The 23,665-nt window shown below is 35.4% G+C and overlaps 5 protein-coding genes across 7 annotated transcripts; 2 read left to right on the forward strand and 3 right to left on the reverse strand.

Annotated features, from left to right (window-relative positions):
- Window positions 1-5,768: 5,768 nt before the first annotated feature.
- On the reverse strand, window positions 5,769-7,027 carry LOC140838007 (uncharacterized). 2 transcript variants are annotated; one of them, XM_073204094.1, is made up of 4 exons: window positions 6,946-7,027; window positions 6,695-6,857; window positions 6,319-6,424; window positions 5,769-5,998 (listed from the first exon to the last, which is right to left on the reverse strand). In XM_073204094.1, exons 2-4 carry the CDS (start codon window positions 6,728-6,730, stop codon window positions 5,829-5,831), a joined length of 312 nt encoding a protein of 103 aa, XP_073060195.1. In that variant the 5' UTR covers window positions 6,731-6,857; window positions 6,946-7,027; the 3' UTR covers window positions 5,769-5,828. The 2 variants fall into 2 exon arrangements, with proteins under 2 accessions (XP_073060195.1, XP_073060194.1); XM_073204093.1 differs by lacking the exon at window positions 6,946-7,027 and having other exon boundaries at window positions 6,695-6,939.
- Window positions 7,028-9,472: 2,445 nt separating this feature from the next.
- LOC140839860 (large ribosomal subunit protein uL23) lies at window positions 9,473-11,728 on the forward strand. Of its 2 annotated transcripts, none has more exons than XM_073206837.1 (4): window positions 9,473-9,552; window positions 9,661-9,691; window positions 10,278-10,644; window positions 11,465-11,728. In XM_073206837.1, the coding sequence occupies exons 2-4, from the start codon at window positions 9,676-9,678 to the stop codon at window positions 11,547-11,549; spliced, it is 468 nt and encodes a 155-aa protein (XP_073062938.1). In that variant the 5' UTR covers window positions 9,473-9,552; window positions 9,661-9,675; the 3' UTR covers window positions 11,550-11,728. The 2 variants fall into 2 exon arrangements, with proteins under 2 accessions (XP_073062938.1, XP_073062937.1); XM_073206836.1 differs by having other exon boundaries at window positions 9,483-9,552; window positions 9,636-9,691.
- A 393-nt stretch (window positions 11,729-12,121) lies between these two features.
- On the forward strand, window positions 12,122-16,324 carry LOC140839862 (diaminopimelate epimerase, chloroplastic-like). Its single transcript, XM_073206839.1, has 9 exons — window positions 12,122-12,490; window positions 13,507-13,674; window positions 14,124-14,194; window positions 14,494-14,551; window positions 14,724-14,903; window positions 15,006-15,090; window positions 15,339-15,398; window positions 15,584-15,657; window positions 15,870-16,324. The coding sequence occupies exons 1-9, from the start codon at window positions 12,197-12,199 to the stop codon at window positions 15,984-15,986; spliced, it is 1,107 nt and encodes a 368-aa protein (XP_073062940.1). The 5' UTR covers window positions 12,122-12,196; the 3' UTR covers window positions 15,987-16,324.
- A 2,719-nt stretch (window positions 16,325-19,043) lies between these two features.
- On the reverse strand, window positions 19,044-20,588 carry LOC140839863 (uncharacterized). Its single transcript, XM_073206840.1, has one exon. It carries the CDS (start codon window positions 20,260-20,262, stop codon window positions 19,183-19,185), a length of 1,080 nt encoding a protein of 359 aa, XP_073062941.1. The 5' UTR covers window positions 20,263-20,588; the 3' UTR covers window positions 19,044-19,182.
- A 362-nt stretch (window positions 20,589-20,950) lies between these two features.
- On the reverse strand, window positions 20,951-23,188 carry LOC140839861 (WAT1-related protein At2g37460-like). Its single transcript, XM_073206838.1, has 7 exons — window positions 22,962-23,188; window positions 22,647-22,709; window positions 22,437-22,553; window positions 22,088-22,328; window positions 21,839-22,000; window positions 21,531-21,682; window positions 20,951-21,390 (listed from the first exon to the last, which is right to left on the reverse strand). Exons 1-7 carry the CDS (start codon window positions 23,171-23,173, stop codon window positions 21,156-21,158), a joined length of 1,182 nt encoding a protein of 393 aa, XP_073062939.1. The 5' UTR covers window positions 23,174-23,188; the 3' UTR covers window positions 20,951-21,155.
- Between the last annotated feature and the right edge of the window lie 477 nt (window positions 23,189-23,665).

Raw genomic sequence — 23,665 nt, forward strand, 5'->3', positions numbered from 1 at the left:
TATGTAAATGAATTAAATCGTGGAGCATTAATGTGTATTTATAGAGGAGTGGGTCTCATGTAAGACCGTCTCACGGATCATAATCTGTGAGACGGGTTAACCCTACCCATATTCACAATACAAAGTAATACTTTTAGCATAAAATGTAATACTTTTTCATGGGTGACCCAAATAAGATATCCGTTTCACAGATATGACCCATGAGACCGTCTCACATAAATTTTTGTCTTTATAGAGATGGGAAGAGCCAGTAACATCGTAGAAAAGTTCCCTCAAATAGTATATGTTACTTGATTTGCACTGATACGTATCAGATATGAGACAGATCTTTGTATATCTGGAACTATTCTGGATGAAGATTTGCATGTGTATTCCTGTCTACAGAATCTCACATATTTATTTTCAAGTACATTAGGACTTCTAATCTTCTCGGGTAGGATAATCGAAGATCGGGCTCTAAATACATTGTCTTAACTAGATGCGGATTATTACGGTCATAAAGTATTTTCCACACCGCCGCTCGGTCCTACAAAGTGGGCGGATATAACTGCTATTCTGGTGCCTCGCCGGTCTTATCACTCGGGGAAGTGGTGAGCCGTAGTTGGATTAGTTTGACGGGCACGTCTCATTGAGTTTTCAAAGTTTGGTTTTGGTAAACTAACTTTTAATTCGTCGCTATTTTGGTCAAATTGATAATATGAGACATATTACAAGTGAACAAATGGAAGCAGTTCCTGGTTCATAAAACATTTTTTTGTACTAAAGAGGTGGAATCTAATGAAATTTATTTTAAATGTTTACCAATATCTTTCAAAGTAAATCACAAAAGTCTATGAAAATCTCTTATAATTATGTGAGATTCTATAGAAACAGATGAAAATCTCTGACTTTGACCTAATTTCAAAAATCTTATCCTAATTTCCAGTAAATATAAATTTCCATACAAATGATATTCTGCATGCCACATATATAAATACTGGTCTCTTCTGCATAAGTGACCACAAATTTTCAGCAAAAATTGCAGAAACAACGGTATAGAAGATGAAACTTACTTCCGTTGTGGTCTCGTTAGAAAAGTCGATAAGTTTACATTTGGAATCCTCCCGAACGGACCAATTCCTCCGGAAGGACCGTCAAAAGGCCACGACACGGTGCCGCCGATCCTGCAGCCGCGGCTGGACGACCCCCTCCCCTGATTCTCATCCCTATTAATCACTCTAGCTCCTTCTGCCAATGAAATTAAATTCTAATTGGCCATGGCTTATGCATAACATCATTTATACTTTAATGTATTGATCGTTTCCCTGCAATCTTCTCGTGCATCGTTGAATGTTAATCGATTTCCATTTTTCTAAATTATTATAATTTTTATCGATACATTAATTTACATATTATACAAATGCATGCAAATTTTGTGGAACTTCCTATATTACCTCCCCAAACGCAAATCTTCTTATGCAATATAGTAATTAATCACCCTCCAACGAAGTTTGTTACTCGTACCTTCTATGTATTATAATTTATCAATCTACCATCCCCGGACCCGCTTGTCGACCTGTTTCCCCGGATTTAACCCAACCCAAACATGTCGGGTTTAATATGGAACCCAGCCCGTTGCCATCATATTCATTGCTATTTTAATCAAAGACAAAGCAAACCTCGTGAGTTAATAACGTCATATATCATTTTAATTACACACTCGAAACATGTGAAATATAAAGACATGATGATGCAAGAAAAATTAAGTCAATTTTTTTTAAAAAAAAACCGAATCTACTGGGAAATTTAAACAATTTTTTTTTTTTAAAAAAAATCAGATCGTATATATAAACTTGGTAGTTGGTGGACTAAAATATTCCACTAAAACCAAATTTAAAAAATCTTATTCTAATTTCCAATTAGATACAAGTTTCCATAAAAATGATATTATGCCATATAATTAGTACTGGTTTCTTCTGCATAAGTGATCACAAATTTTCAGTGAAGAAGTCAAGAAGATGAAGATTACTTACAGTTACAGTGTGGTACTGTCTGCAATCTTTTTGCTGGTATATATTATCAGGGTTTATAAACACCAACTGCGTAGATGCCGCTAGGAGTATACGTTCAGAATCCTCCCAGAAGGAGTACGGATTCCGCCGTATGCGCCCTGGAGCCACAGAAAAAATCCGCCGCCCTGCCGCTGCTGTTGTACACCCCAATCCGCAGATTGATCTCCAACGTATATATTTTGAGTTGATGAACTGTTGAAATTAAAAAAAAAATTGGCCCAATTTAAATAAAAAGAAGACTAATCTGATTATTTTGTGTTTATAATTGATCAAACTCGATCTTTTCTTCAAGTTCGGTTTGAACAATTTAAATAATATCTAGAGACTTTGGGGCATTTTTGAGTTTGGAGAAGTTAACGAGTTAGTCTTTAACTAGCTTGATGAAGTATTGTATTGAATTTCAACCATTTTTTAAGATGTTGTAGTGTTTGGCAAACTCGAATTATTTATTCTCAAATATTTATATTATCTATAAGATTTTGTTAAATATCCAAGTAACAGTTGCAACTAATATATGTTTACTTTTCAAATATATGTTAACAAATTGCAACTCTTATCAGTTTAAGATCCTACAGTGTTCGGCAAACTTGAATGATTTCACCGGATTACACAAATTTGATATATATGTTTTTCGCTGAAATAACTATACAATTATTATTTATGTAATTATTTCAAATATTTATTGATTTGTTTTTTATGTATATATTGTTTTTTGTGTATTTATTATTTGCTAACTGAATTTTAGCATTATTTAAAGCAACAAGATAACCATTTTTAAATTTTCGCTTCAAATCACATTGAACACAGTAACGACTCTGTTTGTAATGCTAAATGATTAAGGATTTAACTACAAATTTAAGCAAAAACATACTGAAACAATAATATTGAACTCTTTTTATCGAGAAATATTTTAACTTTCTCTTCTGAATTATTTTCTTAATTGAGTAGAGAATATATGGAAATTGATTACAAGTCTATGGACCATGACTCGTATATAAATAATGTCTCTCATTATTTTCTGATATTTCTGTTTTAGTTCTTCGTAAAAACAGAAACTACACTTATGTCCCTACATATTAAAGATTCACAACCTATTAGATACATTAAAGTCTAATAATCAAAACTTACACCGATAATTTTAATTTTGGATTTAACGTATTATACAGTTCTCGACACATAATTATTCATATTAAAACAAATATAAATAAAAATTAATTCAACGTGGCTAACCCTACCAAAATATTATAAAAATCAATATCCACTATTGGGCAAAAACTTGTGTGAGACGGTCTCACGGGTCAAATTTTGTGAGACGGATCTTTATTTGGGTAATCCATGAAATAGTATTGATTTTTATGCTAAGAGTACTACTTTTTGTGGTGAATATGGGTAGGGTTGACCCGTCTCACAGATTGATATCCGTGAGACGGTCTCACATGAGACCTACTCCCACTATTGATCGATTCCATATCATATTCTCTTGCCCCGTTGAATGCCAGTCAAGTTTTTATTTTTAAGAGATAATTTTTAAAACATATATCTTATTTCATTCTTTCAGTATTATTTGTTTACTTACATTAATTTTATACGCATGTTTACGCACACATTATTTATGAATAATTTTAATGTGAGACGGTCTCATAAATCTATATTTGTAAGAAAAGATGACACAATCTATATTTATGAAAATAGTAATAACTTTGACGTAAAAAATAATATTGTTCCATGTATCGGGTTTAGTGAGAAATTCGTCTAACAAAATTGGTTCATAAGACGGTCTTGTACAAGTTTTTGTGATTTTTTTATTTTTATTTTTTGCTGAAAATTACAACTATTAGTGAAGTGACACCGACGATAACGAGGGACTCGTTATATTTAATATATGTTTATTTGGTTATGTATAATATATGTTTACTTTTCAAATAATTGTTTTATATATAATTTTTTATATATTTAATTGATTATTAAATAAGTAAAAACTGATTTACCAAATCTTTAGTGATAGAAATGTGAAAAAAGATTGATGGGATATGTTAAAAGTACTGGTAAAAAAAATCTCAGTTTATATAGAATGTTAGGATAGAATTGAAAGTTATTTTGGGTGAGAAATGACATGACAAAAGCAAAATTTTATGTGAGACGGTTTCACGGATCGTATTTGTGAGACGGATCTCTTATTTGGGTCACCCATGAAAAAGTATTACTTTTTATGCTAAGAGTCTTACTTTTTATTGTGAATATGAGTATGGTTGATCCGTCTCACGGATTATGTTCCGTGAGACGGTCTCACATGAGACCCACTCTATGACAAATTAATTACTCTATTGAACTCAGCCTTTGTAATATAGTAACTATACATAAGTGTAGATATAGAACATAACATAATTTCCACCACAAAATACTTCATACAAAACCAAATTTACAGCAACAAATTGGATTGATTGAAGATATATATGACATAATTCAACGAAAATTTTTATTTCTTATTTTATTGGCCAATAATTCGTATTACTTGGAGGGACTCTCTTTAAATTTAAATTTTTTACAATAGAATTATTTTTTTTTAAAAAAAAACATAGGCCAACTGCTGAATCTAAAAGGTCGTCCACTTGACCACTAAACAATTTCGTATCTTTCTTTATATTTCTTGTGTAATACAATATAAATATTTTTCTTTTGAATATGTTTTTTGTGAGACGGTCTCACGAATCTTTATCTGTGAGACGGGTCAATCTTATCGATATTCATCATAAAAAATAATACTCTTAGCATAAAAAAATAATACTTTTTCATAAATGACCCAAATAAAATATCCGTCTAACAAAATACGATCTACAAGACCGTCTCAAACAATTTTTTTCTTGTCTGATTTGTTCTTTCTAGGGAGCTAATTCGTTGGTGAATATGACAAAAAAGGTACAAAAATTTGTGTTGATATCCGTATTCTTCGCATAATTTAATATATGTATTGGAGGAAACAAAAGTTCTGAGAAAATGAATTAATTAATTGTACGACTCGAGAAATAAAATAAAGTGACAGAATTAAAACTTAATTGATTAATAAACCAATTTTATATTCATAAAACACACATATCTCAACCTCAAATTTAGGTGCGGAAAAATTCACTGGAATACAATGATATTTTATATACATTTTTATTTAATTTAAATTTATAAAAATGAGACCTCACTGCTCCTATCATCCGTTAATGAGATGTCAAAAAATTATCCTAAAGATGCATTAAATGGATTGACGTAAAAAAATAATAGTAATAATAATCTCATTCGAAGGATCACTTTTATTTATTAATTATTTTGCAGATATGCAAATACTGAATTGAATAATTTCATTTTAAGTATAATAATAAAATCGAAACAATATGTGGCCAATTTTGACCAGACCCTAAATGTGGCAAAGGCACACACGTGCTTCACCAACCCAGTTAACACAACTCTCTCTGCCGCGCTCCTCTTTCTATTAGGTCGAAATACTTCAAAAAACAAAAGGAATTGAAGACGTGACAAAATTTCCTATCAACATCCAATATATTATTTTTTTAGTAGATATTCAAAATATTCAAAAAGATTCTTGAAATTTTGAACATTATCACGGTCATAAACTTCATCCGTAAAAACAAACGACAGAAAAAAAAAGAAGAAGTTAAATGACAATATATGTGAAATTTATAGCCTAAAAATCAAAAGTTGGGATTCAATTATTCTTCAAAGATTTACAATCTAGAATTTGGTCGAATAGGATGATAATACAACGTTGTACTAATGTTCTCGATCGACTCGTTCCCCATCTTTTGTTTCTTTATCAGAAGAATCCAATAGTATGTCGTGGAGTCTCCGAGTTGTCTCTGTTACTTCAGATGTGTTTTCCTCTCTTTTCTTGGTGTAGGCTTCAAAGAACTCTTTATTCTCTTTCTCTAGCTCCTTCCACACTACAATATTTTAATTAAAACACATTTTATATATTTGTTATTATTTTGTTCAAGCATAAAATATATGATTTCCTTCCACAACACATATGGTCATTAGATGCCAATCAGATCTTCTACTTTCATATATTGTTTTTATTGTAAAATGTAGAGCTTCACCTCGAATAATTAGAATAAATATAAATAAATTTGAGATATAACAGATACGAAGTAGTTGCTAAAAGAAGTTAATTTCTTGCGGGTTGGCCGGCCGTATGATGTTCTCTCACCGGCCAGATGGTGCCTTTTAAATAATATATAAATTTGAAAAATAAAGTATTAACCTGTGGAAGTAATGACTGGCTGGATATTTGCATGTTTGGAGAGTGCTTCCATGCATTCTTCTTTGCTCATGTTGAAAGTTATGCACTTCTCTATCAAGTGTTGTACCTGTCTTAATTTGAACCCCAATCAATTTTCTACGCAAAAAAACTATGTACCATTTTTGCCATAGATATATATATATATATATATATATATATATATATATATATATATATATATATATATATATATATATATATATCTCGAAGGCCACATGAGAAATAAGTACCGATCCACCAAATTTAAATTTGTAAGAAAAGCAAATCTGAATATATATTTTAGTTTTTTCTTTGAACTTCATAATCCCATCAAATACAAAGAGAACGAGTAGCTTACCGTGTGGATGTATTGAGCAGAAGAGTCTGATGCCATGATCGAGTTCTTGCACAAAATTTTAATCAAATCTTTTTCTTGATCGAGATCGAGAAGAGGGGTTGGTGAGAAAATTTAGAAATATCGGAAATGATGGGGTTACATAAATTAAAATACCTCCAAAAACCTGCATTAATGGAAGCCAGATGTTGAAAACGTTGGAATATGAAAACAAAGGATGAACGATGATGTTGACATTATATATTGTTTCATACATAATAGACAGGAACGAAGCCATAATAGGGCCACCGCATTTGTTGGGAATACTGTATTTTAATGAAAGTTGACTTGCTAAAATCATCATACCTTCGAAATCTGGAATCACAAATAAGAATGTTAGAAGGGGTCGAAAGGTTGTTCTGACGTACAATGAATGAAATATGTTATTTATAAAAGAAAAATAAAATCTTGATTTGGTAGGTCTAGATTCTCAGAATCTAGGACAAGATTAGATTAAATATTCGCGAGCTATACTTTTTTGGATTTTATTTATGTGGGTTATCCATTAATGTCTGAGTGACAGCTCTTCTAGGCAGGAGCCCGTGTCAATAGCCTGGACCCGGTGGACCTCGGCTCGGGAGCTCGGCCGAGATAATCACAATCGACACGCCACCATGATATGGAGGTCGGTTCCGTTCATGATGGGAGGTCGGCCAAGGAGGCCGACCACCTCTTTCTGATTGACGAGATTACGAATGTTTGGGAGGTCGATCTATATGACCTCATGGATGACATCCCACAAACTTCGCGTAAATGAGGTGATCTGCTGACGGACTCTATCATGAAGATAACTTTTCGAGACTTTATAAATACTTTTGGGGACTTTTCAATTTCTGAGCTTATTTTTTTGGGAGGGGGGGCTTTCAACAGTGATAAGGGTGGTGATCAGAGCAGTAGTCCCACGTGGGAGCTGATAGCTGATTGGTTGGGAGGAGATTGGGTAGATTTTAGTACTAACCACGTCGGCCATTCTTTACTTCAAATATATAATCGACCACTTCACGTGATTAGTAGGCCCATGGGACCGGGAAGCCCAATCGGATCCTTTATTTCCGGCTTTTTTAAGAAAGGTCCAAATCAAGGGCAAGGTCAATCATATGCAAGTTATTATTGTAACAACCCAAAGTTTTGAACCCAGCGGGAGGTGGAATTGCCGTGGCGACTTTGTTCTGCTAAATGAATATGTAATAAATAATCTGTTTTTTAGTATTTGTTTTTTTTCCTAATCAAAGTGATGTAAGATATCTTAACACACATCTTTCTCACGTCCAAGAATGAACATTTATAGCGTGAATTTTACAAGTTGCCCAACTTCGAACAGTCCAACACATAAGATAGGTCTGTGATCTGATATCATATTAAGATTGAGATTTGAATAATCTTCTTTCTTGAACTAACTTTTAAGTTGATTTAAATCCAAATTTATAGCGTGAATTTCTCAATTAACATTTATAGCGTGAATTTCTGTATGAAATAGGCCCACGGCCCCTTTCAGTTCAGAAATATGGGCCCAAATAATGGGCCCACGTCTAAACATAATACTCAGTGCCAGATTCGCTTCAGTTTCTTCTTGAAATATAATAAAAATGATATAAATTTTTTTTTCCAATTAAATTTATTTCCCAATTTATATGATTAAAAAAACATGTTACGAAAGTTATTAATCATGCAAATTAAGTGATTACAATGCATTTAGGCAACGTTTGGTACGGGGGTTAAGGTAGGATAAAGAGTTGGTTTTGAGTCTAAGCCCATGTTTGGTTACTAAACTCATTTTATCATGTATACAAAGGACTAAGTTGTACTAAATGTGGACAATTAAACCCACCTACAACCTAAGGACTAAGAATCTTTATTTTAAATACTCATATTATTCCTAAAATACCCTTTGCGTTTTCCTTCCATAAATTTTTTAAAACAATGTTTTTTATATATTTATTACCCATTTCCTTTGCTTGATAATAATTTAATTTTTTTTAAGAAAATCGCTTTTGAGTTTTGTTTACCGTAGTCGTATATTATTTTTTAATATTTAATATAATAATAAAAATATGTTTACAAAACATAATATTGGGCGGGCAATTTTGTCAATTCATCAAAAGATTATTAATTATCTCATTCTTAACAATCATACCAAACATAATATTATTTTATCATTATCTACTTCAATCATTCTTTTTATCAGTTCTTTCTTAATCATTTTATTATTTTATCCTTCAAACCAAACTTAGCCTAATAGGCATCATTATGCAACTTGTTTTTGAGTGGGTATTGTATCCACTCTCTGTGCAATGGTCAAATTGATCTGATTCATAAAATGAGTCGACTTGGTCCACAAATATAGTAAAAAATAATATTTTTATCATAAAATATAAAAGCTAATTTAAATTAACATATATTTTGCAATATTTATTCATAACTTGACAAACAAAAAAATTATATCTTTTGCAATGTTAAATAATACTTGAACGTAAAAAATAATAATTTTCAAGGGTTTTATGAGATTAGATTGAAAATCCGCCTAAAAAATTTATATATTGAACGCATTAGATTTTATAATAACATGAGTAATAAAAAAGTGATTAAGTTAAAATTTGTAATAAATATTTTCAGCTAATTTTAAAACTATTATATATTAATAATATGAAACTGGAGAATTGTGGTTTTAAAATGCGCATAAATTATTTATTTATAAATAAAGATTTAAAACAATAAATTTTAAGAAGATCACGTGGACAGCTCGTGCGCCACAGTTGTATAGGATAAATAACTCGATTCAACTCCGCCTCCAAAAACCCTAAACCCGCTGTTCTCTAGTTCAGGTACGCTCCTCGCTTACGCATTTCTTTCGAATTCGATTTTTTCTGCTCAACGCCTGTGATTTACGCTGATTTACGAATTCTAGGTTTATCGATCGATTGATTTTGCAGGTAAGGCGTCGCTAAATGGCTCCCGCTAAAGGTTCGTGTTTATCCAGATTTAATGAATTGCTGTTTCTGAAATAGCATAAATTGTGCATTGTAAGATTCAATTTTTGTGCCCGCTATGGTTACCTGAACGTTGGAATAGCTTTCCGCGTTTACCAAGATCACTGTAATGTTTTCGTTTGAGATTCGTGTAAATTGATTGGTGTTTATCGATTTGTATTTGTTGTCGAAGTGGCAATGATTACTGAGAATATTAACATTTGGTTGAGGAAACCCCCCAGAAGTTTACTTTTTAGGAACTATAAAAACTGGGTCTTTAAATTTGCATTTACCTGTGAGGCCCTCAACCTTGATTGGGCACTGAGACCAATATTTGCCTCCTGTTCTTGTGCATGTTTATTAATGAAAAAAATAATATGCTGCATCAGGGTTTGATGTCAGTGGCTGTAGGTAGCATTTATGGGTTGTTTTTCTTATTCAAGATCAATTGTTATGTATTTATTTGGATGTTATGTCTCTCATTTTTTATTCCTTGCCTTGAGGAATGTGATTTTAATTTAATGGAATGTTGAGGATGGCTGTTATTTTGTTGATAGTTTTACCTTTGCACTTATGTGCAGCTGATGCAGCGAAAAAGCCAGACCCAAAGGCTCAAGCCTTGAAAACTTCAAAGGCTGTGAAATCAGGTTCAACAACCTTTAAGAAGAAGTCCAAAAAGATACGCACAAAAGTTACATTTCATCGACCAAGGACATTGAAGCAGGACAGAAATCCCAAATATCCACGTATTAGTGCCCCTCCCCGCAACAAGCTTGACCATTACCAGATTCTGAAATATCCACTCACCACTGAGTCTGCAATGAAGAAAATTGAAGATAACAACACTCTTGTATTCATTGTTGACATTCGTGCTGACAAGAAAAAGATCAAGGATGCAGTCAAGAAAATGTACGACATTCAGACCAAGAAAGTCAACACCCTTATCAGGTATTTACTGATTTGATTGATTTTGCTGCTAGCTTCATCTTATGCAGTTTTTCTTGTAACCGCTAATTGAAGAATCGGTGTTCTTTTACTTGTTTCATCATATTGTATTACACCCATGGTTTGCATGTATCTGAAGTTTTCCTGCCTTTGACATAAATTAGTCATTGGTTTTTTAAGAATTACTGGCTCCTTGCTAAGAAAGAACCTTTCAAAAATAAGCTGACTGACATAAATATACCAAAACCGATGGACATTTTGTTCTTATTTCTAAATTTACCCAATTATGAAATCACTCTGTACAATTTCTGAAAATATGGAATTTGGTTTAAAAATACTCTTTTGAATGCTTCAACGGAATTATGGTTTATGATTGCTACGTTTATTTTGTGGATAGACAATCCTTGGATGCTAAAAATCAAGAGGGTCCTGCTTTTCACTATATAATCATTTGAATGCTTTTAATGGAATCATGTTTCATACCTTAATCATTTATCTTGTGAATGGATGGATAGTCCTTGGATGATAAAAAAACGAGGGTCCTTTTGTTTCATGATCTAACAGTGATAAACCAATCAAGGCGTGGCATAGAAGTATTGTTTGTGAGTTATTGGATGCAGAGCGCGGCACCTTCTAAATGTTTTCGTCTGTGTTAATAGTTTCCATCTGACTCATTTTGCTACAATTTGTATCATATTTTGGTTTTTGTTACAATTATGACTCACCTGATGATATGTTGCCTCCTAATTATCGCTTGGCTTTTGTAAACGAGTTAACACATGCCTTCTTGTACATCTAATGATTGTTTTTTCTTTTCTTTCAGGCCGGACGGAACCAAGAAGGCATATGTTAGATTGACTCCGGACTACGATGCTTTGGATGTCGCCAACAAAATTGGGATTATCTAAACAATCTCCGGATCTCCTCAAATTTTGTGTTTTTGTTTGTTCAACGGTCACTTTGAATTATGTGAATTTTAATGCAGAACCATCTATTGTTTTCATTTAGACGTTGGAGAATCAGATATGGTAACTCGTAGTCGTGTTGGACCTTCTATTAGTTTTAATAGTTATTTATCATGTTTTAGGATCCTTCTTTGCTGATGATCAAGAATCATAAACTCTGTTAGCGTGTAACGATGTACTGTATAGACGGTAAAAAATTTATTCGCGGTGGTACATCTTTTATCTTTTGGGACTTCCTCTTACATGTATTGTGAATATCCACAGGGATAACCAAATCTTCGCGGAGATTAATTGGAGAAATAGATTATTCGGGATTTATATTTAAAAGATTAACTTCGACATTGAATCAAACCAATTTTATTTCCTGCAAAGATAAACCAATTTTTGTATTATAAAGATAAAACCATTTTGAAATACTAATAAAATGAACGAAATTGGTAACAAATTAAAGGTTAATCAAATAAATTTTTAAAGTTTATATTATTCAATTGGTTTCACCAAAAATCGAAATGATTAAACAAATGTAAGCTTTTAAATTTGCTATTTGACTCATACGCCTTTTCTCGCTCTCCAACAACTCGCCGCCGTCCATGGCTATCGCCGCCGCTTCAACGCTGCCGTTTGGCGCCGCCTACCGCAGCCCGCTCTCGTACTCCTCCCAACTTTCTTTCAACTTCTTACGGTTGTCGTCATCGATTCAGAAACCTAACATTCTGAATTCAAACACCATTTCCCCTGTCCCAAACAAACATAATTTCCGCGTTATCTCTGCTATGAGCTTTGAGATCCCCGAGAAGAGCTCTCCTACGTCTTTTCTTGATCATAAAGAAAGCGGAATCCTTCATTTCGTCAAGTATCATGGACTCGGCAATGATTTCATATTGGTAAGTTATACAACATCTGTGCGAAATGCGGACTATTTTTTTAATCCCATATTGATTTTGATGTGAATATCTGCAAAAAGTTGAATGGAAAGGTTGAAGCTTTTTACTGGTATAGATTTGGAAATAAAATTTATGATGTTAATTTGTTGCTGAGGTGCTCAATACTTCTTAGGATCAATGATCAAACTTTTCGACAATGCTAGGTCATCCCGTATTGGTCTTCCTCTTACATGTTGACTATCTGTTGACTTGATAGAGTACCTGGTGATATCATAATCTTTCTTTGATTTTCATTGAATGTTTGACATACTTGATGGAAATTTTACCCTTACTTTATAATATTAATTTTCTGAAATATCCACATAGAGATGGTAGTGAATGTACCAGGAATTTTTTTATCTTTATTTCAAAGTTTATCTCTATCTCAAACCCAAATTCGTAAATGCATAAAGATAGGCTCAAAACTCATCGATATATTGATTAGAGGCAAGGTCATATCTGTGCGGCAGTGGTGGTTTTTCTGTAATTTCTTTGTTTAAGGCTTCGCTTTCTCGGGATCATTAAATTGAGCTGGCATTTTCATATATCTGATTCTATCGTTCTTTCTTCATTTACACTGAGTGTGGTGACAATGAAGCCCTATCGACTACCTTCGAATACAGGATCACAATTGGACTTGACCAAAGATGAATGCGTAAAAGAATTTCTGCAGTGATTGACATAAAAAATGATCTGAGAGCTTTATTCTTTCAGTTCATTTTCTATTATTAAATTGAAAAATATTTTAATGATCTAAGCCATCAAGAGGAAATTCCGTAGTTTATTTTTATATCTTTTTGAGCTTCACATAAAGCCAATAATGCATGCAGTACTTGCGAGTTATTATATGCTTTATTGTTAGTTTTAATTTATTATTTTGTACATGTGCACTTTACGCACATTTGATAATCGATGTAGTTCTAGGACTTGTTGGTTACGTTTCTAATTGTCATTGTCCGTGAGTACCAATTCAATAGGTAGATAATCGGGATACAGTAGAGCCCAAAATTACTCCTGAGCAAGCAGCGAAATTGTGTGACAGAAACTTTGGCGTCGGAGCTGACGGGGTGATATTTGTAATGCCCGGTATCAATGGAACTGATTATACCATGAGGATCTTTAATTCTGATGGTAGTGAACCAGAGGTAATCATTCTTTGATTTAAAATTAACTTGTCTATTGCTGCTTCCTTTTGATTGTATGCAGAATGATGGTGGTATTATTTTTTCTCTAAGCATTGGATCAAATGGCATAAGAAGAAGTGTTTTTACTTAACATTTGCTTTAGAAACAATATTTTAGTGTTTCCAAACTAAGTGCATCTGAAGTTATTAACTAAGAGCGGAAGGCTTATGGAGGACTTTTTTGTTAGCTTAGCACTTGAAGACGGAGGAATATCAAACAAGAGTCCATTAGTATAATTTTCCCTGTTAGTTCCTTTTCTTGAAGCAAGTGTAGTAGATATTTGATCCCATTGGTTCATTAAGGGAAATTATGCGTGTAGAAATTCATTCTGTTTCATCTTTTCCTATAAATTTGCATCTTCATCTTTGTTAAAGAAATGCTTTTAAGGCAACCTTTTGTTTTGTTGTCAGATGTGTGGTAATGGAGTTCGATGTTTTGCCAAATATATAGCAGAGCTTGAAAATCTACATGGGAAGCAGAGGTTTGAAAAACCCTTTATTTTTTTGGTAAAAAGCAATTACATTTTCCTATAAACTTCCTTTCCTTTTAATTTATTACCTTCAATTCTGCTGATTTCTTAGGGTATCTATGAATTTTAAGTTGACCTTGATCGTTACGTTGCTATTTTTGTAGATAAATGAATTCCATTCAGTTTATAGAAATTTTCGGAAAGTTTAATTTTAGGCCGTAGACTCCTTTTGTTATTTTTATTTAGCCATCTCTCTCTACATATCTGTGTGTGTACCCTTATGTAAATGAATTTATTGTTTCGTCTTGTAGCTTCACTGTGCATACTGGTGCTGGTTTAATCGTTCCCGAAATTCAAGAAGATGGAAAGGTACTTTTTGAATTATATACCTCACATTCTGCTATTTGAGTTTTGGTGGGTTGTAAATAGTATAGAAAAAAGTGAACATTTTACTTGCAATACCTTACGTTTTTATTCTATGAATAGATTTTTGGCATCATCACTTTAACTAATTTATTCAGCATTTATTAAAAAAAATCAGGTCACAGTTGATATGGGTGAGCCAATTCTGAAGGGATCAGAAGTTCCTACCAAATTACCTCCAAATAAAAATCAGTCTGTTGTTAAAGCAAAATTAGATGTAGATGGGGTAAGCTGGAATGTTACTTGTGTTAGCATGGGAAATCCTCATTGTGTCACTTTCGGTACAGAAGCGGTCAAGGTATTTATTTATTACCTTCACTTGTAACCTGCTCATATTCTCAGTGATGCATAGCTGTTCCGTTTCTTGCTCTCTCTTTCCTGATTACTCTTAATGGCACAGGATTTACAAGTCGATGAACTCAATTTAGCACAAGTCGGCCCCAAATTCGAATATAACGAAATGTTCCCTGTCCGAACAAACACAGGTACGGTGAATTGAGTCTGCCACTACTAGCAGAGATTTATTTCATGTTGTATTTCCCTGATATTAGCCCGTATACTTGCTTAATTTAGCATACTAGATCAAATGAATCCCTGTTATGGTTGTACTTGTCCGGCTATATTTGGATAAAATAAAGCGAGCTGGTCTCATATGTCCTTGTTGTCCATGATTGTAAAACTGTTAACATTTATGTGTCACTGCATTGTAATACTTTTCCCTGTCGTATTACAGAATTTGTTCAAGTCTTCTCACCAAGTCACCTTAAAATGCGAGTTTGGGAACGTGGAGCAGGTTCATATGTTCTTTGTACCTTTATATTTAGACTTTCATTGTAACTGCTTATGCATATGCAGGCACAATTTCAATCTTTTCAATTACAAATTTAGAATCATCGACTTTCCATATCAGTCTGCCCACATGCTCAGACCCCTTTTATCCTTCGACATTTGAAGTAGTAGTTCATTGTTTTTTTGCAGGTGCAACTCTGGCCTGTGGGACCGGAGCTTGTGCTGTAGTTGTTGCTGCAGTTCTCGAGGGTCGTGCTGGTAGAGTAAGTTCGAAACTGCAATTTTTCACGTTCTAAAGTTTATTAATTTGGATTATCCTGAAATAATTTTCGGCATGCAAACTTACACAACACAAATTTAGTCTCAGTTCCTTTAAGAATGAACACTCGGCGACGACGACGACGACGTTTGGTGTTGTTGCCACTTGCAACATGTTTATGTCTCATGCTTCTCATTTTTGTTTTCAACTAAACAGAGTTGTCGAGTTGATTTACCTGGAGGACCATTGGATATTGAGTGGCGGGAAGATGACAACCACGTCTACATGACCGGGCCAGCCGAAGTAGTCTTTTATGGATCAGCTCCGTTATAAGTGGCAATCCTTCAAGTTTAACTGTAGGCTTTTTTCATCTGGCCGGACTCTTTAGATGATGAAGCAAGCATGTCTGGTTCTTCTTTCGGGTTACCCAATGGCACCCTAAATTAATTGCTGATGACGTGCGACGCATGGGGCTGTGGTTATGTTCCATTTTGTTGATTCGGCAATAAAGAGAACAAAGGTTACGGTTTTAGTGGAAAAAGTATTGCTTTTAGTTTATTCTGTGCTCTTAATATTTTAACCATATATTTCTGTAGAACTTCGAGGTCAAGAGGCTTGATCCGTTCAATTAATGTATGATAAGTTTACCGTTGAATCTAACAGCCTTCATCCAGTTCATTTTGCAATTACATTTTTTTCTTTTACTTCTTCAGTTCCCGAATTGCCAAAGTTCAAAATTTTCTTGCCCCACTTCATTTTGATTCTACACTGGCCATACATCTGGGGCCTGTCAACCATACTCGCCCCTTGGTAGTAAGTATTATTGACGTACGGATTACCAAAAAACGAAGGGAATAATTATCGACCACTATTTTTTTAACTCTTAGCTTGATTAGTCAAGCTTATGAGAAATACCTTGGAGACGAACAACCATTGAGTCAAATTGACACTCGATCTATAATGGAGAGGCTATGTGGGGACCCGAACGCTAATTCATTCCTTAATCATTGTTAAGAATATTTAATCATTTATAATTAACATGGTCTAAATTTTTTATTTTTTTAAATACAAAATTCAATTCAAATTACATATTAAATATAACCTACAATTATTGTATTATCTACAATAATTCAACTAGGTTCAACTACATATCAGTACTGAATCCTAAATTGCTTCTGAAGCCCGGATCTCCACGTTATCTAGTCCAGCCTCGTTCTCTTCTTGACCCCGATCCTATTCCACCTGTTGCCATGCGCACATACAAAACAAGATAACAGCCGGATACTCTAGTGAGAATTACATTCTCAGTATAAACCATATATACATGCAGTCATATAAATCATATAAAAGCATATAACAAACCTTCATAACATGTAACAGAATCAGAAACATTAATTAATATCAAGAATAATTCCTAATCTAAACATGTACCAAAATCAGGAACACCGATAGGCGTGTACCATATTCAGGAACATAAATTAACATCAATCAATATAAATCGATATAACTGTCACTTAGACTCGTGACTCTACGTTTTAGACTAGACTCAATCCTAGCCTAGAGATCTCGATTCCAAATGTTGGCATTCCATATCGATCACCAGTAATAGAAGAAAGTCTGATTCTATCCACATCGATAAGGTATCGATCACCAGTAATAGAAAAAGCTCTGATTCTATCCACATCGAGATAGTATCGATCATCAGTAATAGAAGAAGCTCTGATTCTATCCACATCGATATAACATCGATCACCAGTAATAGAAAAATCTCTGACTATCCACATCGATACGGTATCGATCACCAGTAATAGAAAAACTTCTATCCACATCGATAGCCAAACATCCGGTGACAGACTTTGGCACTAACGCCAATACACTATCTTGTGACATCGTGCAATGTGCCCGTGGCGATCCCGCCGTACTTCTGTCATAAGATCACTCGTCTAATACCTGCTATCTATCAATCAAGAAAACAAGCATATTAATTTATTCATTGCAAATATCTATGCAATAGAATAAAGTATGTAATTTAGAGAAACTCGAGCCAAACCTCAGTCGAGTTGTGCAATCCCAACTCGACATTAATTTATACATTTATCTTCTCGCTCTGACGAAGACGAAGTTCCGAAGTCAATTATGTCCATTTCCAATCTGGTAATAACAATACCGAACAGACACAATATCAGTATGTAACTCCGTTCAAAACCTGTTCTGATCAATACTCAAATCAAAACATAATCTGCTCAATGCCAATCGACATATGGTACCATCATACAATCTCAACCAATACCGAATCTGATCAATATCAATTTACGGATGTTTCGACGACATAAAAATACAGTCACGATAACCCCGTCAGTCCAAACATCACAAATATAATACCAGACTTCGAAATCAGTATCAGTACGACTCATAATTTCAATAACAATACAAATCTGAATGAAATCTCAGTCAAATCGACTCCAAAAATCATAACAATTACATAACCAGTTCGTTCTTCAATCTGACTTCGATTCTATGATGTCTAACAAGACAAGAACATCAAATATGAATCATATTCAATTCTGAAAAAACGTAGCAAAACTTACGTCCAGTTGTAGCCTACGTTGATAGGAACTTAATACTGAAGTCGGATTTAAATTTGAACAGACGGTTCGCTCATACATCAATTTCAAACTCAAGAAATGAGCCTTTTCCCCGAAGCTTTCCTCGGCTAACTGAATGTAAATTTCGTTCATTTACATACACACACACACACACACACACACACACACATGCATGAATCAAGAAACGTGGCCCGTTCCTTCACGCGGCACGTCTCGCGCATATGCGTGATCACCATCGGCGCATATGCACGAGACACAATTTCTCAGCGCGTGTCTCGGCAGCTTGCGCGCATATGCGCGCCTCCAGTCCGCGCATGTGTGCCAATTGTTCTGCCATGCCCGCGCATATGCGCCTGTCTATATCGCGCATATGCACCAAGCACTTGGGACTTCCCTTTGGCTACTGGACACCTCGCGCATATGCGCCCCCACACGCCGCGCAGATGCGCGGGGTCTTCTGTCCACTCCGCGCATGGCTCGCGCATCACGTCGCGCATGTGCGCGAGCACACCTCCTTGCACATATATTTCGCGTCTTTTCTCACCTTTTTCGGTCCACTCCGTTCCGTCTATAATTACCTTGATTAATCAATAAATCATTTTAGATTAATCTCAGATTACGGTAATTATACCCAAATCATTTCAGATTACGGTAATCAAATTCTCGAGCCTTACAGGCTAGATATTCAATTATCGCTGAGAGTGAATATTTTTTCGCCTGTGATTGCACTCGCGAGCCGAGCTCATGAATAGGCATTCAAGCTCGATTTTTGTCCAATAATCCATACAAAAAAGGCCCATTATTTTACATCTCATTCAATTACACATTCTAAGCAGAAACCTCAGCTTTGCAAGCAGATCAGTATATGCATCAATATTCTATGTCACATGAAACGATCTAAAATGAGTAATATCTATATTTATTCAATGATATTTCTCTTCTGCGTCATCATACTTGGTTTTCTTGATCCTTTTCATATCAAACAATCCTTTAACAAATGCATCCACTATCTTTTTCTGTGATTCCAGTATCATTTCATTCCTCTTCATCTCCATTTCCCTTCTAATCCCCTCCATTTCCCTTGCCAGCTCCATCTTTGCCCGTTCCATTTTCATGTACTCTTCCCCTAAGAAACTAATAGATTCCACCATCTTCTCCACCGCATCTCTTCTCAGCTTTAAACCGTCCGCGGCCGCGGCTCTGTAACTTGGAGCAACAAAGCTATTGCCCCCATATTCTTCAGTCGGATTTTTCTCAACTCTTTTGCCTCTTAATCCTGGTGGAAGCATTTCTTGATGAAACCCGTTGCCGAAATCTACGTTTCTGGGGAAATTTTTCGGGATTCCATTCATTAGCTTTCTTGATCGGGAATTTACTGGATTTTCATCCAGAGGCATGTCCTCTTCTTCCTTGTAGGAAGGATAATAATTCGAAAGCTTGGTGTCTGGATTGAATTTATTCTGTTTGACACCACTGTAAAATCCAAAATCGGGACTCGAATCGTTGGTATTCTTGGATTTAAGCTTCGATTTCAAGGAATTATGATCGGGATAAGGATTAGGGTCAATCCCATCACCCGAATTCCCCGATTTCTGAGACTCCGCCGGAGGGGTGGTTCCGTTCTCCATAGCCTCCATGTAATCGAAGAAAAACCAAGAAGAAAAGAAGCGTCCAGCCCGGTAAGGGTAGGTGACAGAGCGTTGTTTCTCTGCGCGGTAGCGCTGGCGGAGCTTCTCCATCTTGTGGCGGCACTGCGCGGAGGTCTTTGCCGGGGAGGCATCCGGGCAGCGGTTGGCCACGGTTTGCGCCACTGCATCCCAGTCCGCCGTGCGGAGGTACCCTCGGCGGAGGGCGTACCATCTCTCGCGGTAGGCATCGATGAGAACCAAGGTTTCGTCTTGGGTCCAGCATGGAGGTGGGAATCTCCGGGGAGCCTTCGCGGCCGTGTCAGCTACCGTGACCGTTACTTCGGCAGATTCGGCGGCGGTCAAGGCGGATGGCATGGTGCAAGGATATTATAGATCAAGACCGATAGTTGGATACGATCCACTGCGGAGGCCCAAGTTAGAAAGAGGAGGAACGCTGCGATCCAGGGAGAAAATATGTGGGACAAGATCAGGCCGGGATGGCGCACAGGATAAGAATAAATGAATATGGATAAAAGAGGAGTGGTTATGGGTGGGGGATGGGTGTAATAGCCACGCGGAGCATAATAGCAGCTAGGTGGGGTGGGTGGTGGTGGTGCTGGGGGTTGGAATGACGAAGCCGGCTACCACCACCACCGTGCCCCCGTTTTCCACACCTTACCTCACGCTCGCCTTATGTTATTCTTCTATCCAATTTATCCCATAATTATTTTATTAATTTTAAATCTTTTAAGTTTTAATACCGCAACATATTTGGATTATTAAATAATTTATGATAATATACATATCTGGTTTAATTTAATTTAATTATAGAAAATTGTAGCAGAAATAAAACAGAGTATTCTTTATTAGAGCAGAAGATTTCGCCCTAAAGACTAAAAAAATCGGAAGCATTTTGTTGTGTGTTGTCAAAAGACTCCATTTAAAAATACTTTTGGGGTTCAATATTTGAAATATGTTTCCTGAAGATTGTAAAAAGAAAAGAACCCATGTTTTTTAATCGTCTATCTTTTTTATGAAATTAAACGAGTTTGGACAAATTCAGAACTCAAATAAGAAATTATCAAATTAACTGGATATATATATAACTCCATTAGTTTATTAGAATTGTTGAAATGATTTGGAGCTGGTATATTACTGAGATGCAAACAGAAAATGTAAAACTCCATTTTCGGGGCTTGGTTAGAACTCCGCAATTTGTTAGCTGGGATCTCTACAAATGTTTGGCTTCTCTCTGCAACTACGGTGCATCAACTTTTGTTATTCTCTTCGCTTGTTTGTCTCGTGGAATGGCTGCTTGCTTCTTCAGATAGATTGATGGCCACGACTTCCAAATTTGGACACCCGTCGCTTTGTTCATCCAAATTTTTACTTTGCTTAGTTGGTAAGAACTCCAGTTCTGCGATCAAATGGGGCTCGTAGTCTTTCTTTTTCCCCCACACAACGAAATAAAGGCCGATAACTATGACGATTGCACCGACGACTCTGCATGAAGAACGTACATGTGTTTAGCATAGTTTTTAGGGACACACAACTTGTGCAAGCGGAACCCTTTTCCCTCACCAATGCTTTTGAGATCCAATGAAGATGTACAGACCAACAAAATGGAAAGTTTGAGGTTTTACCTCCCCAAATACATTTGCTCGGACAATATGAAAGAGCTGAGGCCAGCAACCATGACCATGCTCAGCGGGCTGAAGGCAGTTACGAAGACCGGACCTCTTTCTTTCATTACAACTCCTTGAACATAATAAGCAATACCGGAACAGAATATACCCTGCAATACTTGATTGTAAATGACTCTAGACTAAAATTGTTTTTCTTATGTCGAAATAAAATATTTCAGTGGAGTTCTTGAATTATAACTCTATCAGACAAATATTTTAATCTTCAAGACGCCAAATGCGAAATTTCAATCTATGATATTGCTTACACTGTATACAGCTGCAAGAAACTTGGTATCCCATGCTATGGACCAAGCTGCTGAGTTACCCTTCTCCATAACAAGTGCTACAGCCGTGCCCTCCACAGTTCCCAAAACACATATCCAAGCAGTGAGAGAGAGTTCAGCAGGGTACGTTTTCAAGACAATTGCCTAGAAATACATGGGAAAACTTAGGCTTCGATTAAAGGTTAGTTCATTAATTGCCCATATTAATTAACATGTATATAGTTTCGTTACCTGCAATATCATGAAGCAAGCCCAACTAAAACATCCGGTCGTGATCATGATGGCACCCTTGATTGAATGCTGAAGATTTACTTGGCCATGTTGATGTGCATGACTGCTTCCATCTTTCGTCCATGGCAGACCAATATCCGGGCCTTGTACCAAGGTCATGATCATGGCTCCTGCAACAGTAGCTAGAGTTCCTATTATCTTTGCTTGGCTGCGGATGCTCATTAATCTTATCTTCTCAAGCCTGTATATGTGGCATTTGACGGATTTAAACGAAATCATTTCTCTTTTTTTTTTTGCTAATTAATTACTTGTACAAAACATCCTACGACACTTGAACGACGAAATTCACCTGAATATGTATGCCATGACGAAAGTAATGGCGGGAAGAACATTTGCCATGGCAGCCGCAAAAGTTGCTGTCGTGTATTTCATTCCCAAGAAGTAAAGATTCTGATCTATGACTGGCCTGTTATTTATTAAATCTCGAATTTAGTTATGATAACTATTGCAGATGACACACGAAGAAAAACAACTTAAGTTCATATCCAATGGAACTTACTCCAGCAGACTGAGAAGCATGATCTTGGCAAATATTGAGGTAGTCATCTTTGGCCTTATTTTCCTGTCGGACAACACATAATGATCCCTTTAAATTTTGCTATATCCAACGCAAGATCGTGACGATGTACACTTAAAAGCAAGTCTTGGGACGATTAATATATTTTGAGAGACGCCGAAACTTAAACTACGTGGGAAACTACAAATTTTGTAAGCGTAGTATAATCATCTAGGCTCGTCAATGCACTACTTAACATACACATATTCACATAAAAGAAATCGAAAGCGAGAGATGTACAAAGTGAATGACATTAACTTGTCTAGAGCAAGTGCGAAAGGGGTAATGACAACGGTGGCAACGACATGCCGATAAACTACGAACACATAATTGCTCATTCCTTCGTTCAACGCAGCTTTGGAGATGATATCCATGCCCGCCAACCCAGCTTGCAGGAAAATCACACCTAGGAATGGTTTTGCCTTCTGGAACAAAAGGTGCTTTCTACCATTTGATACTTGAATGTTCATTGTCAAGCTTAAGTTCTGCTTGATTCCTTGCTGTTCGTTACGTCTCAAATTGACACCTATTTGTACACATTAGAAAGATAACTGAAGCATGGGGACAGTAACAAAAAGGGAAAATGGAAATCCCATGAAGCCCTCACGCAAAAACGAAGACAAACGAACGGTTTTTTATTTTTATGTTCATCCTATGCAAAACACTAACTATTTATAGACAAGAAATCATTATCCAGCCAGCCATCACTTAATGTTTTGCATGAAGCTTTCCTAATTAAAGAGAGAGGCACCCATATTGTAATGCAAAAAAATATATATCATCCCCTGCTGTGGAGGGGGGACTTCATAAATATATACTTGTTGAAAATCGTTATAAACCATTTCATTTTTCTTGAAATATATACGTCAAAAAACATAAGAAAACAGAGCAAGAATATTACAAGTTTACCTTAAACAACTACTGTCACGCTGTCCTTGATTTTGTTCAGTACTGGTTTGTGT

The sequence above is a fragment of the Primulina eburnea genome, chromosome 8, assembly GCF_022965805.1.
Source record: "Primulina eburnea isolate SZY01 chromosome 8, ASM2296580v1, whole genome shotgun sequence".
NCBI lineage: Eukaryota > Viridiplantae > Streptophyta > Magnoliopsida > Lamiales > Gesneriaceae > Primulina > Primulina eburnea.

Excerpts from the sequence above, each read along its gene's own strand:
- LOC140838007 (XM_073204094.1), bottom strand. The coding sequence starts at position 6,730 with ATGGCATCAGACTCTTCTGCTCAATACATCCACACG. Across the intron at positions 6,425-6,694 it reads CTGCTCAATACATCCACACG|GTACAACACTTGATAGAGAA; the intron begins GTAAGCTACTCG and ends AAATTAAGACAG. Across the intron at positions 5,999-6,318 it reads GCCAGTCATTACTTCCACAG|TGTGGAAGGAGCTAGAGAAA; the intron begins GTTAATACTTTA and ends AAAATATTGTAG.
- LOC140839860 (XM_073206837.1), top strand. Across the intron at positions 10,645-11,464 it reads AAAGTCAACACCCTTATCAG|GCCGGACGGAACCAAGAAGG; the intron begins GTATTTACTGAT and ends CTTTTCTTTCAG.
- LOC140839862 (XM_073206839.1), top strand. The coding sequence starts at position 12,197 with ATGGCTATCGCCGCCGCTTCAACGCTGCCGTTTGGCGCCGCCTACCGC. Across the intron at positions 14,195-14,493 it reads AATCTACATGGGAAGCAGAG|CTTCACTGTGCATACTGGTG; the intron begins GTTTGAAAAACC and ends TTCGTCTTGTAG. Across the intron at positions 14,904-15,005 it reads TCGGTACAGAAGCGGTCAAG|GATTTACAAGTCGATGAACT; the intron begins GTATTTATTTAT and ends TTAATGGCACAG.
- LOC140839863 (XM_073206840.1), bottom strand. The coding sequence starts at position 20,262 with ATGCCATCCGCCTTGACCGCCGCCGAATCTGCCGAAGTAACGGTCACG.
- LOC140839861 (XM_073206838.1), bottom strand. The coding sequence starts at position 23,173 with ATGAACATTCAAGTATCAAATGGTAGAAAGCACCTTTTGTTCCAGAAG. Across the intron at positions 21,683-21,838 it reads TTCTTGCAGCTGTATACAGT|GGTATATTCTGTTCCGGTAT; the intron begins GTAAGCAATATC and ends CAAGTATTGCAG. Across the intron at positions 21,391-21,530 it reads GAGCAAATGTATTTGGGGAG|AGTCGTCGGTGCAATCGTCA; the intron begins GTAAAACCTCAA and ends TTCTTCATGCAG.